The sequence below is a fragment of the Telopea speciosissima genome, chromosome 3 (assembly GCF_018873765.1).
Source record: "Telopea speciosissima isolate NSW1024214 ecotype Mountain lineage chromosome 3, Tspe_v1, whole genome shotgun sequence".
In the NCBI taxonomy this organism is placed as follows: Eukaryota; Viridiplantae; Streptophyta; class Magnoliopsida; order Proteales; family Proteaceae; genus Telopea; species Telopea speciosissima.
The window spans coordinates 3,752,360-3,765,860 of record NC_057918.1 but is presented as its reverse complement, the minus strand read 5'-3'; the positions used below and the strand labels follow the sequence as shown (position 1 = coordinate 3,765,860).

Below are 13,501 nucleotides of genomic sequence, written 5' to 3'. Positions count from 1 at the left end.
GGTAGATCAAGTCCATAGATATTTCGATGGTTTCCTATTGTGACCCCAAATCAAAGAAAAATTCCCTTTTCTTGCTTGTAATCTTGATACCTTTTTTTGTTTCCTTAACAGTTCATCCTTTTTGAGTTTTTTTTTTTTTTTTTTTTGTTATCAATGGATAGGTTATATCTTTAATGCAATGTAATATGATCCAAAAGATATAGGTTCATTAAGTTCGCCAGATTTTGTGCCTAGGAAGCAAGGGAGAAGTGGAGAACAAAGAAGAAGAGTCCTCTCTGCTTCTTGTGTTCGACGGTCAGTATTCATGGCTTCTCCTCTGGAAATCCTAAACAGGATAAGAGGAAAAGCCCTCTAACCCTTTCTCCGTGTGCCTGTCCCCAGGCTGAGTTTTTTTCTTTTGTTTTTTCTTCCTTGAAACTTTCCCACCATTTTTTCTTTTCTCGAGGCCATCCAAATTGACTCGATACACCCAATCCGTATTGGTATCAACCAGGATCTATACAGGCATCGATGCAGAACCATTTTCGTACGCCAGAGGAATCTATAGAGAGTGAGTGGATTCCAATATGTGGATCTGGAATCTGGCGAACCTGAACCATTCTCTATGATCACAAGGATACGAGTTGAGATCCCATGCAGCTGAACGTACGCTTTCGATGCCAACAAAAAATGGTTGTGAAGAAAGAATCTGAACTGTGGAAACCACCGTGAATTTTTCTCCTCTCAGGTTCTCTGTCCGGTCGGGTGCGCAGGTTCCTCTCATAAGAGGGCGTAAATGATGACCTCATCACATTCGGGCAGTGTGTTTGGGCAGGGGGTGAGGTCGTTATTTCCACCCCTCCTATGAGAGGAACCTGCGCACCTGACCGGGCAGGAACCTGAGAGGAGAACGAAACCGTATCAGTGGATCAATACAAACTAAGGATAAAAAAGTAGAAATTCGATTTTTAAAGAAAAATAGGGATAAATCTATCCGATCTAGCCTGATTCGGGGATCAATATTGGCCAAGAATGATCCCCACACTGATTACTAAGGACGTTTAGCACGTAAATTGAAAGTTTAAGGTTGTGTTTGGTTGCGTAAATCTACAGAACGCAACTTTGTAGGTCGTTGCTTGATCATGTAACCCCTGCACAAGTACGAGGGCCAATGCGAGCACACACATGAATATCAGCACGGATGGGATTTTTTTATTTCAAGAGGGGTTGGACAATAATTTTGCACACTCCTGTGCCTAGGCGTAGAAGCCATGCAACCAAACATTGTTCTTTTCCCCTTAAAACATATATTTAATTCAAAAGCTCATGTGTACCCAATTTGCATTTAGGAAACCCTATTTGTATGTCGAAAAAAAGAAAAAAAAAAACATAATGAGAAGAAATCATGATGATGCAACAATTGATTTATGTACAAATCTCTCTCATATTCAAATTTTTTTTGTATTTTTTCTTCTTTTCTTGGCATCCAAACATACCCATGGTTGGCTTTTTCGGTTCAGGTTTCCACGGTCCTATAATGTTGTCAGCTCTACTTTTGTACTACAAGAACAAAGCCTTGGAGCTTCACTCATTTCCCTAAGAACAAATTCAAACACATGGTTGCGTTTCTCGCTGCCATTGGTCCCCTATCCTACCTCATTCTTCATCAGGTAGGGCTGGCGCCACCCACCTTGTACAATGCCTACGCCAACACACACCACAACCCCTCTGGGTGAAATACATAGACCCTTACCTCTTTTCCTTTTCACAGATGGGATACCAAATTTGACAAATAGCTTATCTAGGGAATTCTCCATCCATCCATCCAATGATAAAGACTAACCAATAGTTGCCCTATTGGTGCAACTATTGGTAATAGTTCCGGCACCGGTAAAGGAAACCTATTCTCTAAAAATAAAACCATCTGGAGAAAGAAAAATGAAGGGACGAAAAAGGCCCAAAAGAAGATGCAACAGAAATTATACACAGGCTTGTTAGAAACAGAAGGTCTAACACTGGGACACTGAATAGTTCTTGCTCTTCCATATAGAAGCCCAAGCCCTACCCACCCTTCTAGATGTAGATTTACATAGTGGCTTTGACTCTGGAGCCTCAATGGGAAGTTGAACCATATTACCCTCAGGCCGCTGCTCTGTCTGAATGGGTAATGGATCCCGCTGACGTAGCTCCCTGAACAGCATCAAAAGTTTCTGTGCCTTCTCTTTCCCTCTTGCTGTTCCATTGACTGAGATTGAAACCAATGCAGGTATCACACCTTCTTGTAGAACCAATTCACTGCATTTGTAATTACCAGTACACAAAATCAAAAGACACGAGACAGCTTGCTCCTGTTCGATGGCCTCACCTGTATCCAATATAGCAGAAAGTGAGCTAATGAGGCCTGGGGTTGCTGTAATCTCTTTCTTTCCTGAACTATTCAAGACCAAATTTATAAGGACAGAAATTGATTTTTCAGTCCATGTGTGATCAGAAGGGTCCTCAAAGAGAGCTTGAAGCCCTTCAATGATGCTAGCTGAAAGGAGTATGGGAATGTTTGTGGGATAAGTGGACAGATTGTAGATGCAATGGAGGGCATCAAGCTTGCACTGGGGTTCAGATTCATTTCGGAGGAGATGGACCAAGAAGGGAATGGCTTGACTTGAACCAATGATTGGCTTCGCTTCCTCAAGGCATGAGAGGTTCAGGTACAGAGCTGTTGCAGACTTGTATCCCTTCGACATGAGGATCATTTCTTCCAGCAATGGAATTACTCCAGCAGATAACATCATTTCCTTGTTCCTGTAAAGAATAAATAAAAAATAAATAACACACTTTGCAGATAGATGACACAAAAGAATCATTTCCACTCAAAAAAATTGGATTAATAATGTTAACACACACACCCCCACACCCCCTGGCAAAGAAGACAAAAAATATAGTAAAAAGAGTATATTGTTTCTCCTTTCAAAAGAAGAACAAATAACGAAAAGAGAAATTTTGTTAGCTATGTGTAGAGGATATGATATGCAACATTACAATATGAAAAGACTTCTTTATCGCTAACGATGTTAAGAGTGGCATCAACATAGGAGGATTGGCACCAAATATAGAGAGAAAATATGCATCCTACCAAGGAGAACATAAGCCACAAAGTTTGCTGCAATCACTGATCTGATTAAATGGTCTTTGGCATTCTGTTGGTGGACAAATTAACTGGCAGATGAACAAGGAATGGGAGATACAAGTCAATGTTTCAACCTAGGATATTTGTTCACCGGATCTCAACCACATTTATGCTTGGCACAGTTCCAGAAGGGAGGCTGAATGTTTCAAATCCTTCCATCCTGAGGTAATTAAGTATATAAACATTCACTTCTTGCTATGTAGTTCCAGTTTTGTGACATGCAACTGCTACCATAACTCATTATAATGAAAATAGCAGCCTCTTATGACTTGGACACTGACAGGCAATTAAACATTAGCAGCCACCAGCTACATCAATTGGCCTTAAAAGTTAAGTTCACGACAAAGCTACATCATTTGTTAAATATTTAAATAGCCATCAGGAGTAAGGAATTTTGGTATTTTTCATCACACCAATGAGGCAGTCTCAAGCAGTGTTCTAACAGTGTGGCTACTGGTACATTACCTTTAAAAAGAATTTACAGATGAAAAATGATATTTCTTCTTAGTTGAATAGTGAATACCAAGATAAAGTACTGCTTACATTAGGGAAGTAAAAAACAGCAAAAGAATAATGTTAGAGAAAACATAAAGACCTAATGTCACATGATTATTATTAATATTATTTTGGTAAAGCCCAATGTCACATGATAGCCCCCATAATATTTTGCATTGTTTTCATATAATGATAACGAAAAACAACAGTTGTTTTGAAAAACGATATATGGGAACCAAACCAACCTGTTATTGTTAACAGCTAGGTTGAAGAGAGCCATAGCTCCAGTCTCCTGTGCCTTCTCATTACCCTGACAGACAGCTGCCTCTAGAAACTTCACCAGAGCCTCAACAAAGCCATTGGCTCCCATACTAATCCTGGCTTCTTCACCATCCTTCAGCAGTAGACGTATCTGTTCCACTACTTTGCATTGTCTCTTTGTGTCTCCTTTTCCATCCAAGATGGCCAGTAAGCTCTCATATCTTTGAGCCATGTCTAGGTCACCATCTTCTTCTGGGCAAGATACATTTTCCACTTCTTTTCTTTCAAGTTCCTCAACAACCCCACTCTCTTCCAGAGGTACCACTTTAACACCTTTCAACTTGCAGGAACTAACACTCTCCATGGATTTTGAATTCGTAAACTCTGATTCAGATAATGCCAGCCTCCAGTAGTTTAGATCGAGAGATTCTGGTGGCCCATCAGGAACAGGGACCCCATTATGTTCGCACCAACTAGCAACAAGACCCTTAACACTGTAATTTGGAGTTAAAGACAGATGGGAAAGCTGCTGTTGAGTCTTTGGGCAAGTTCTGTGCCCATCACTAAACCATTTCTCAATGCAGATCCGCTCATATGTCTGCCCAGATGATATGATGACTGGGTCATACATGAGTTGCAACGATATCGGACACCTCAACTCCTCAGGTGGTACTGGCATTTGCCCTGATCTCCGAATATTTGACTTAAAATTGAAGGAACTAAGTCTCGAGAGCTGTCGATCAAAGGCCTGGCCATTACCCAAAGGCCCAATGCCATCTTCTAAGGAGCCCTCAACAGTTGGGGAACATGGCGCTGATCCCTGAGAATCGTTGTCATCTGAGAACTCATTTCTGAATAACTTGGAGTATTTTCTCATAAGATGCAAAAGGTAAGCCACGATGGATTCCTTCCGCTTGTCTTCCTCAACTCGTGCTCTTTCAATGAGCTTCTTGAGAGCTCTTCTCTCTGTGAGGGCTGCCCTTGAAGATGTAATGCCAAGCCTCGACGCAGCCTGGTGAAAGATTTCAAGCTCATTATTGTCATTACAATTGCTGTAAAATTTTCTCTCCTGCTGAAGCAATGTAATCACTTCATCACCAACTTGCTTCTCTAATGAATCAATGGAGAAAACAGCCCCTTCAAGTACAGTGACAACCTCTGAAATCTGAAAAGGATATGATCCAAAAGAAACTTAGGGTTAATTCAATGACCTCATTCTGTGGCAAAATTTAACAACAAAAAGGACTGCAAATAATCGGGTTTGCAAAGCCATTCCTTCATTTGTAAAATAGAATAAATATCACATAAGAAAACCAAACCCAGTAGGGAGACAAGAAAAACGAAAATGAGCATCATTGCGGAGTAGTAACATGAATTGTTAAACCATTCAAAAAATGAAAAAGAAAAGGAATGATTCCCCACTATGATTGATCTTCAGATATTCAAGACTAAATATCCTGTTGGAATCAGGTCGACATCCAAAGGCTAGGACTATGACCTACAGCATACAACTTCACCATATGAATTTCCCTCATCACCTCCTTTCCTTTCTTTTTTTTAACTTCCCTTTCTGCACCCAAATAATTTAATATGATTGAGGGGGCTAAGTTTCCTAGGACCATGCAATTCATCCCCAGCAAGGAGTCTGAATGAGGAAGAAAGGAGAGAACAGGAGAAAAATTTTTATCCCTTCTGGGGCCCAGAAGAATCATCACCAGTACTGATTACTGAAGATATCAAATGGCACCAGACAGAATGGAGGCTAGGGCTATTACCTATAATTGTTGCAATGGTAAAACCCCAATTGGCAGCTGGTGTAGCCTTTGTCGCCATTATAATAGGAATATTTCCAATCAAAACCCCAGCCCATCATAAATAGTGCTGAAATGGCCCTGAATCTTAGTGTTTAATACATTACAGCCCATCTTGGAGAAGGTCCATCATCTCCAATTACAAAATTGGACAAAGCACACAGAACTAAACCAAGTCATCCCAAATTCTTGACATACTATTTGAGCTACAGAACATTTAGCATCAGGTATGGTGCAACCTTGGCCAACTTTGGGCTCAACTTTCAACTGCATCAAGCTGGGCCTCAGGCTCAACCAAATTCAAAGTCTTCAAATGCGCAACCCAGCCTAGCCTGAGTTGCACCCCTAGCAATCAGGCACAATGACATGACGTTGAGGGTATTACCGATGGACAAAAGTAAATTGTTTTCAGTCTATTGATAAATAAAAGGTGATTCATGAACAGATGCATTTATAAATGCAAGGAAAGATATTAATTACCTGGGAACCAATTGCTTGCGGGACAATGTCTTCAACACGCCTGAGACTATCTGCAAGAGCACCCCTTACCTTCTCAAATTTTAAGCGAACAGAGTCCCCTGTTATAGCCTGTGCAATAAAACGGATGAAATTGATGAAACATTCATGAGAGAAGTACAAACTGATCTAAACTATTTCGTACCCTGGAAAAACACGCAGTACTTTCCCTTCAAAAATGCAATTGAAAGAAGATAATGATGTATCAAGTACAGTCTAATAAATTCGATCATTTATAAAACAAAATCCATCTCCATTTCACCATAGTTCTTAGTTTCAACCAAGATATCTAAGTTTCAATCCCACCCGAGACGAAACCTTGGGTTCAACCGAAACATGGTCAAACTATTGTTATATATTCATTAAAGTCCATTGAAACCTGTCTATTTCAACAAGTTTCGACCGAGAGCTTGAGGTGCCACAAGTTCGACACTGCCAAGGAGGATTTGACCAAAAACTATGACTTTCTGCCCAAATAACTCATTGATCACCACTATTGCATTCTCATACACATTTTAACCCTTCTACAGCTTGAATTTGTGGGACTGGAGCTTGAAGGTAATAGTTTTTTTCCCAAATCTATTTTTTTGAAGAATTAGTATTATATAGACATGGTAGTTTTGTTTCATTTTTTTAGACTGATGGCCCGATCTACGACTTCATGGAGTCGGATTAGTTTTTAGGGTATGGTGGCTATGAGGGTGGATATGTGGATCTTCTACTTCATTCTCAGCACTGAGTATGGGGATGGGTCAGGTATTGGGTCATCTTCGTCGTCAGCATCTTCTCGTATCCAGCCCAATCATTTGTGCCGGCTACACCCAGTTCCAGTCTCAATGAGCCATAGCCATTCCCTAGGTTGGGATACCCCCAATATGTTTATGACGATGCTTATAGGTGGGTTGTCATGGACTATTAGAACTGGACCAAAAATATATCATGGGATAACTATGTGCTGCATTCGGAGGAACATCAACGAATTCTTCAGTCATACACCGCTCGTGGATTAGACCCGCCAAAAATATTCCACGTGAAATTGAGTGGTGAGTGTTGTATGCTTGATGGGGACATCATGCCGCACCATTATCAGAGGCCCTTTGTGCACCACTACCAGAGGCGCAGGAGACTACTTCCACGGAGCCAGTTACTATGGTTCGATGAAGATTTCAGAGGCTACAGGCTAGCGCGAGGCTGTTTAGACATCTAGGGTTATTTTAGTCTTTTATTTTAGTACTTATGTTAAATAAGTGAAGGGCATTTTAGTTTTTTTTATTTGTTTAATTCTGCAGCTCCATTTCAGCTCTTATAACTTAAGTGAGCACTTTGTTAGTTCTTTTGTTTTAATTAGGTTAAGGGTATTTTAGGGATACCCATTTATTGTCTTTATTTAAGTTGTAATGAACCACTTTATTGATTAATGAATGAAGAATGAAGAAAAGAGTTGCTGCGTGAAGCTTTCCCCCCCCCCCCTTCTACAATTCTCACTCTCCCTCTCAAGGTACATCTCTCTCTCTCTCTCTCTCTCTCTCTCTCTCTCTCTCCCTTCCCTCCCCCACGGCTCTCCTTTCTCTTCTCTTTTTTTCCCCTGCAGTCGTGACTCCTTTTTCTCCCCTCCCCTGCTGTCGTGAATCCCTTTTTTCCCCTGTCCCTTGCGGCTGAAGCATTCCAGTCCCCATTATCACCATTCCCCTCCATCCCTCTCAATCGAAACCCCTTGTTTCCCATCCTAACCTTATCTCTAGCCATCCCAGCCCCATTCCCAGGTTTTATCTTGAAAACCTTAACCCTAAACCAACCTCTACAATCCATCCCTTCTCTTAACCTTAAAACAGAATTTTATAATTGTGTTTGCATGATTTTCCCACCCTTTTCAGCCACAAAACAGTACCTATTTTTTGAATTAATTGCATTATCTTGATATTGGTTTATATTCCTAATGTTTCTAATTAGTGGTTTATTAATCAATGTAGACTGTCATGCATGCTTAATGATTCGTTGAATGCAATGCCTTGAATCTTCTTACCTAGCTTTGTGGATACTTGTTGCTAGAACTGTTTCCTAAAGCCTATGGTGTTTATTCATTTGATTTATGGTGATAGTTGCTATTAGTAAATTCTGTTAATTATTTCTAATGCTGAATATGGTGTTGTGCAAATTCCAGCCCTTGTTTCAAGTCCATTTCAGGGTGTTATAACCTGCGGTCCAGTCCCATTGCGGGATACCTTAGCTTCTAGGGTTTGTCCTGCATCAATGCTTTATTTCCCTAGCTTAATGTATGTTTTGATAGTTTTAATTGTATTTTTACATTTCCAGTAACTAAATTGTATGTAGTCATTGTTTATAATAGGGCTAGTGTACAGCAACATTCAGCGTACAGTAGCAAACTTGGGTCCAAACCACAAGTACCATTTTGGGTGGATGGTTTTTTTGTGAAACTAATTCATGGAATAGGTGTAAAATGTTAAAAATAGGCAACACAAAAAAGGACAAAAACCATTTCTGGGCCTCACAACCTAGGTTTCAATTTTGGCCCAAAAGAATCCCAAGTTTCAACTAGATTTCGGTCGAAACCTGGGATACCTCAGTTCCGGCTAGGGTCGAAAACAAAACTTCGAACCTTGCATTTCAACAGTATATGTGTGTATCAAATAAATCCAAGCCATCCTACCTACCGACTGTGCAAGGAAGTAGCAAAAATTTAAATGAAAGAACTCATTTAATAATTAAGAAAGAAATAATGGAATTTTCTTCAAAGATCAATTATGAGCTGAACACTAACATTAATATATTTGAAAGTTTTAGACCAAACTGTTGGTGGAAAAGAGCATTAAAAGCAGGTGAAAAACAAAATTAGTGCCCAATTACAGGAACAAATTCTTTAGCTAACATTCAAAACCTTATTTTAAATCGAACTAGTTGGAGAACAAAATCTCAAGCGAGAAAAATGGAAGATGCCAGCTGTCAAACTAGCAGATATGATGAAAGCATGGGTAGTAGTTAACACTACCAAAGCTACAGTATTGGGATAAATGAGTACTTGCATTAAGATACCCACGTAAGACGGAAGGAATTTTACCAGGTAAAGTTTACTGCATTCTGAGCAATGCTGAAGAAGATTCTTGGCCTTTTCAAGTGCAACATGTAACGAACATAAGGCCTGGATGCCCGACTTGCTCCTGGGCCTTGCTGCCTCTAACACTGGAAAAACCTCCAATACCTTACAAAGAATTGCAGAAAGTTTTCTACACATCCCTCCATGTAACTGCATGTACAATCACAAATTTGATAATCACCCACCTAATTAAATGAAACTGTAAAGCAATATATATCTGTAAAATGTCATATGTTCTGACAGGCGAATACGGTGTTGTTGAAAGTGCAATGATTCCAAACTCTTACTCTTTAAAATTATAGGAAGTATGAATTTGCAAATTTCTCTTATAAGAGAAGAAAGTTTTCAGACACCTTCAAATGACTTCAACTTCAAAAACCAAGTAAAAACAACAACAAAAACAAACACTAACAATAATAATAAGAATAAGAATGATGATGGGGCCATTGTCATCATCATATGCAAATGAAATTCAGATTTGCACATCAAACCAATTTTTCAGATAACATTAATACAAACCATCAAATTTGTGTAACAATTCTAAATTTCTCTATTGCTTTAATAAAAATGATGATAATATCCAATTTAAATCTTAAGACTGCATTATTAACTACACCCTCCCCATCCAAAAAAAATGAAGAGGTTGGTGCAATGCACGTCACGTGGTGGGCAGTGAAACAGGCTAATGCTCTAATCATTGATTTATTTCCCAGTTACATAAGAGCCAATATTTCAACCCTAAATATTTTTACAGAGCCTATGCATTTCCTAGCCGGAAAATGCAAAGGATGGAGAAATCACTGGTAATCGAAGAGAACAGCAAGGTCAATGAAACCACCATTAAAAGGCCCTAAATCATTAACCATGAAACCTTAATTATGAACCTTAAACCATGAAATTACTAACACCTATCGTGAATCCCCGGGGAAGATGAACTCTTAATGGAAAACTGCCATTAACGTATGAAGTAAGAATGATGAATTTAGAAACCTTAACACATGAGTCTTAAACCTTGAAATCAGTTAGGCTCATCATGAATCCCTTGGTTAAGATGACACCAAGCCAGAAAAAAACTGTTGGACAACGTAGTGGAAGTAAATGCCAGTTTATTGTTGGACTGCAAGATGTCGTCAGGGAGAGAGGAGTTGCAGAGAGACACAACTCGGGAACAGGGGAAAACCCAATTTCCTTATCGAAATTGATGACCCAGATTATTTCCTTCAATATCAATGGTCAGATGAGGCACACAGTGTGCCGCCACAGGCGCAACACTCAATCCTTATTACTTTTGCGCAACACTCGGTCCTTATTACTTTTGCCAGAAAAAAAAAAAAGTATAGCAATCGTCTGGCAGTTAATTTCTCAAAAAGGCAAATGTGTCAACTATTTATCAAGTATCCACCCCTACAGTAACATTATAAAGCTTTGACCGAGTGTTGCGCAAAAACATTATAAAGCTTTAAAAGTGAACAATGGTCAACAAGAAGGTTAATTACAGGTATCATTGCTCTATTATTTCAGATATAATCGGCTGACAAGCTTGTGTAATATTTTAAACGTCTGTTACATATCTAGCAAGAATGTAAATCCCGAAAGTCCTAAACAAATAAGACATATGGACAGTTATGTTATTAATTGAGCCCACAATACAGAAAAAAACCTTCACTTAGTAAACGAGCTAATGATGAACCAATATAGTTAGTTTTAAAAAGGCGGGGGTTAATGTTGAGCAGAATAAATTTTCTTTTAGCGAATAATTTGTACCTTGGCATCGCTGGCAGCAAAAACACTTTCTTCGACCTCAGCAACATCCATAATTCCCGATCAATGATGCTTTCACAAGTTAATCTCTGCTCAAGGAAGAGAACGAAAATCTAAATTAATGACTTGGGGGGAAAAAGAAAAAGCAAAGCACCCTCAATAGGACTTTTCAAAAGCCAAAGCAACTCCTTAGCACTGTAAATTCAAGTAGCCAACAACAACTCTATGTTGTAATAATTCTTGTATCACTTTATTCGGCATCTCCAATTATAATTGGATAACACATTAGTATTAATTGCATCACTTCATCGGATATCTCCAAGAATCAATTAGATAGTAACCAACATGATAGCATATAACAGTCTGGGTTTCGAACAAAATGTACTATCTGCATCTGAGATCTCAAATAGAACAAAAGACGCAGGTATTACGATATGACCATAAGCTGGGATTTATCTAAAACAATCCGAAAAACTACGATTTCTTTCCAAGAAATGAAATTCAAGAAGAACATTAAAAACTCAGGAACCCGAACCTTTAAGAACAAAAACCCAGTTGATTACGGGTCGAACACCACCAGAGCAACAAGATCAACAGTACAGACGAGAGGCCCCCAGAAGAAGAAATAGAAATGACATGAAAAGGGATTTAAGCACAGGAACGAAAGCCAGACAACAGTATGCCTACTTCGGAAGCCTACCAGAAAAATATAGAATTTTCCAAGGAGGCTTCATCTCGATGATTGACAGATCTCAACAAACAAAAACGAACAAGTAGGGCTTCAACTATCTGTTTCCCATCTCATTCCGCCTGAAATCCAGTAATTGTGAACTGAGGTTTCGATTCGCAGTTTCGCTTAGAACGAATTAATCGGAGTTGGCGGAACCAAAGCAAGTAACGGCATTGAAGATTTGTTTCTTGAGACAAGATTGGAGAAACTGCTTTTTGCTTTTTCTGTAAGAACCAAGTATAATAAGAGATCCTAAGAGATATGGTGAAATCTAAATCTATTTCACTCTTACTTGTTAAATCCATTTCTTAATTTAATTATTAAGGTTTTTTTTTTTTTTTTTTTAAATCTTGTATTGTACGACGATGGCTACAAGGGATTAGGCGGGATTGGAATTCTTCCCGCTTTTGTCTCCCAAATGATCGGCCGACCATTGCCGACTTTCCCGTTTGTCAGTTAGCAGTTGCTTCAGAAAAGCCTCTTTAAAAGACAATTATACCCTTATCAGTCTATTTTAACCTAATACAATTACAAATATTTTCAGACAGTGCCTATAAGATAATCACAGCCATCCATTTAGAAATAAATCAGATCTTTTGTGTAAGAAATAATCTACACACTATAGCCAATGAGGGATTGGAAAATGATATTATGTAGATGGGCCCATATGGGTAGAATATGAGAGAGAAATGTTAGTGTGGATCACATTGACTATACATGAGAGCGAACCTCAATGCAACAATAAAATTGTTCCTTTGTGACCTAGTGTTCGTGGGTTCGAGTCGGAAAATAGCATCTCTCAAAGAGTGAATCGGATGTAAGTTTGAATACATTATGACCCTCCCCAAACCTCGTAGCTCGTAGTGATGGGAGCCTCGTGCACTAAGTATGCTCTTTTCTTCTATTGACTTTAAGCAATTAGTTATTGGAAAATGCAACATTGTGAGCATGGCTTAAAAAATCGCAATCGGGTCAACTGAATTAACCATTCATAATGGAATTATTAGCAGACTAATCTAGATTCTAGATGCTTCGGAACGGGAATTCTAGGGCTTTTGGGGCCAATTTCGATTCAAGCATCTGTTTTAACTCCCGATTATGAGTTTGAAATCCTTCATTATGAGACACTATAAATTTTAGAGAACAAAACAACTCAAATGTCCTTTGTTTTTCAGGTTATGTGAGTGTAGGTAGGTCAATTAAAGATTGAGATTGATCACTCATTTAATAATTGGGTTGGTTTTAGTTTGAGTATTAAAGATGATCAATTAATTGTTGAAATTTATATGAATTAAAATAGGACTAAGGTTCCTTCCACCCATAGAGGATAGTTCACCCATCAACTTAGGGTTCACAAACCCCTCCTAGAGTTTTGGTATGTTCCAAAATACCCTCTCAATACCTTTTCTCGCCCTCTCCCGTCCCACGGTGGATGGGACCCCATTCACTGTGGGTGAAGGAAAACTCAGTCCATTAAAATATATGATTCCATATATTAGAGTATTTTGATTTTTTCTAATAGATAGTTAAATGACCAATGGGTGTGCTTATTAAAAGACATAATTGAATGGTCAACAAACATATCTTGTAGGAACAGACTTAGTGTTATGGGTATGTTTTTTAGAGACACTTCTTGCATATATTGAAGACAG

The 13,501-nt window shown here is 38.9% G+C and overlaps 1 protein-coding gene across 1 annotated transcript; it reads right to left on the bottom strand.

Annotated features, from left to right (window-relative positions):
- Positions 1-1,938: 1,938 nt before the first annotated feature.
- Positions 1,939-12,090, bottom strand: LOC122654078 (U-box domain-containing protein 6-like). Its single transcript, XM_043848050.1, has 6 exons — positions 11,820-12,090; positions 11,123-11,208; positions 9,323-9,508; positions 6,211-6,318; positions 3,904-5,084; positions 1,939-2,778 (listed from the first exon to the last, which is right to left on the bottom strand). The coding sequence occupies exons 2-6, from the start codon at positions 11,171-11,173 to the stop codon at positions 1,989-1,991; spliced, it is 2,316 nt and encodes a 771-aa protein (XP_043703985.1). The 5' UTR covers positions 11,174-11,208; positions 11,820-12,090; the 3' UTR covers positions 1,939-1,988.
- Positions 12,091-13,501: the final 1,411 nt, after the last annotated feature.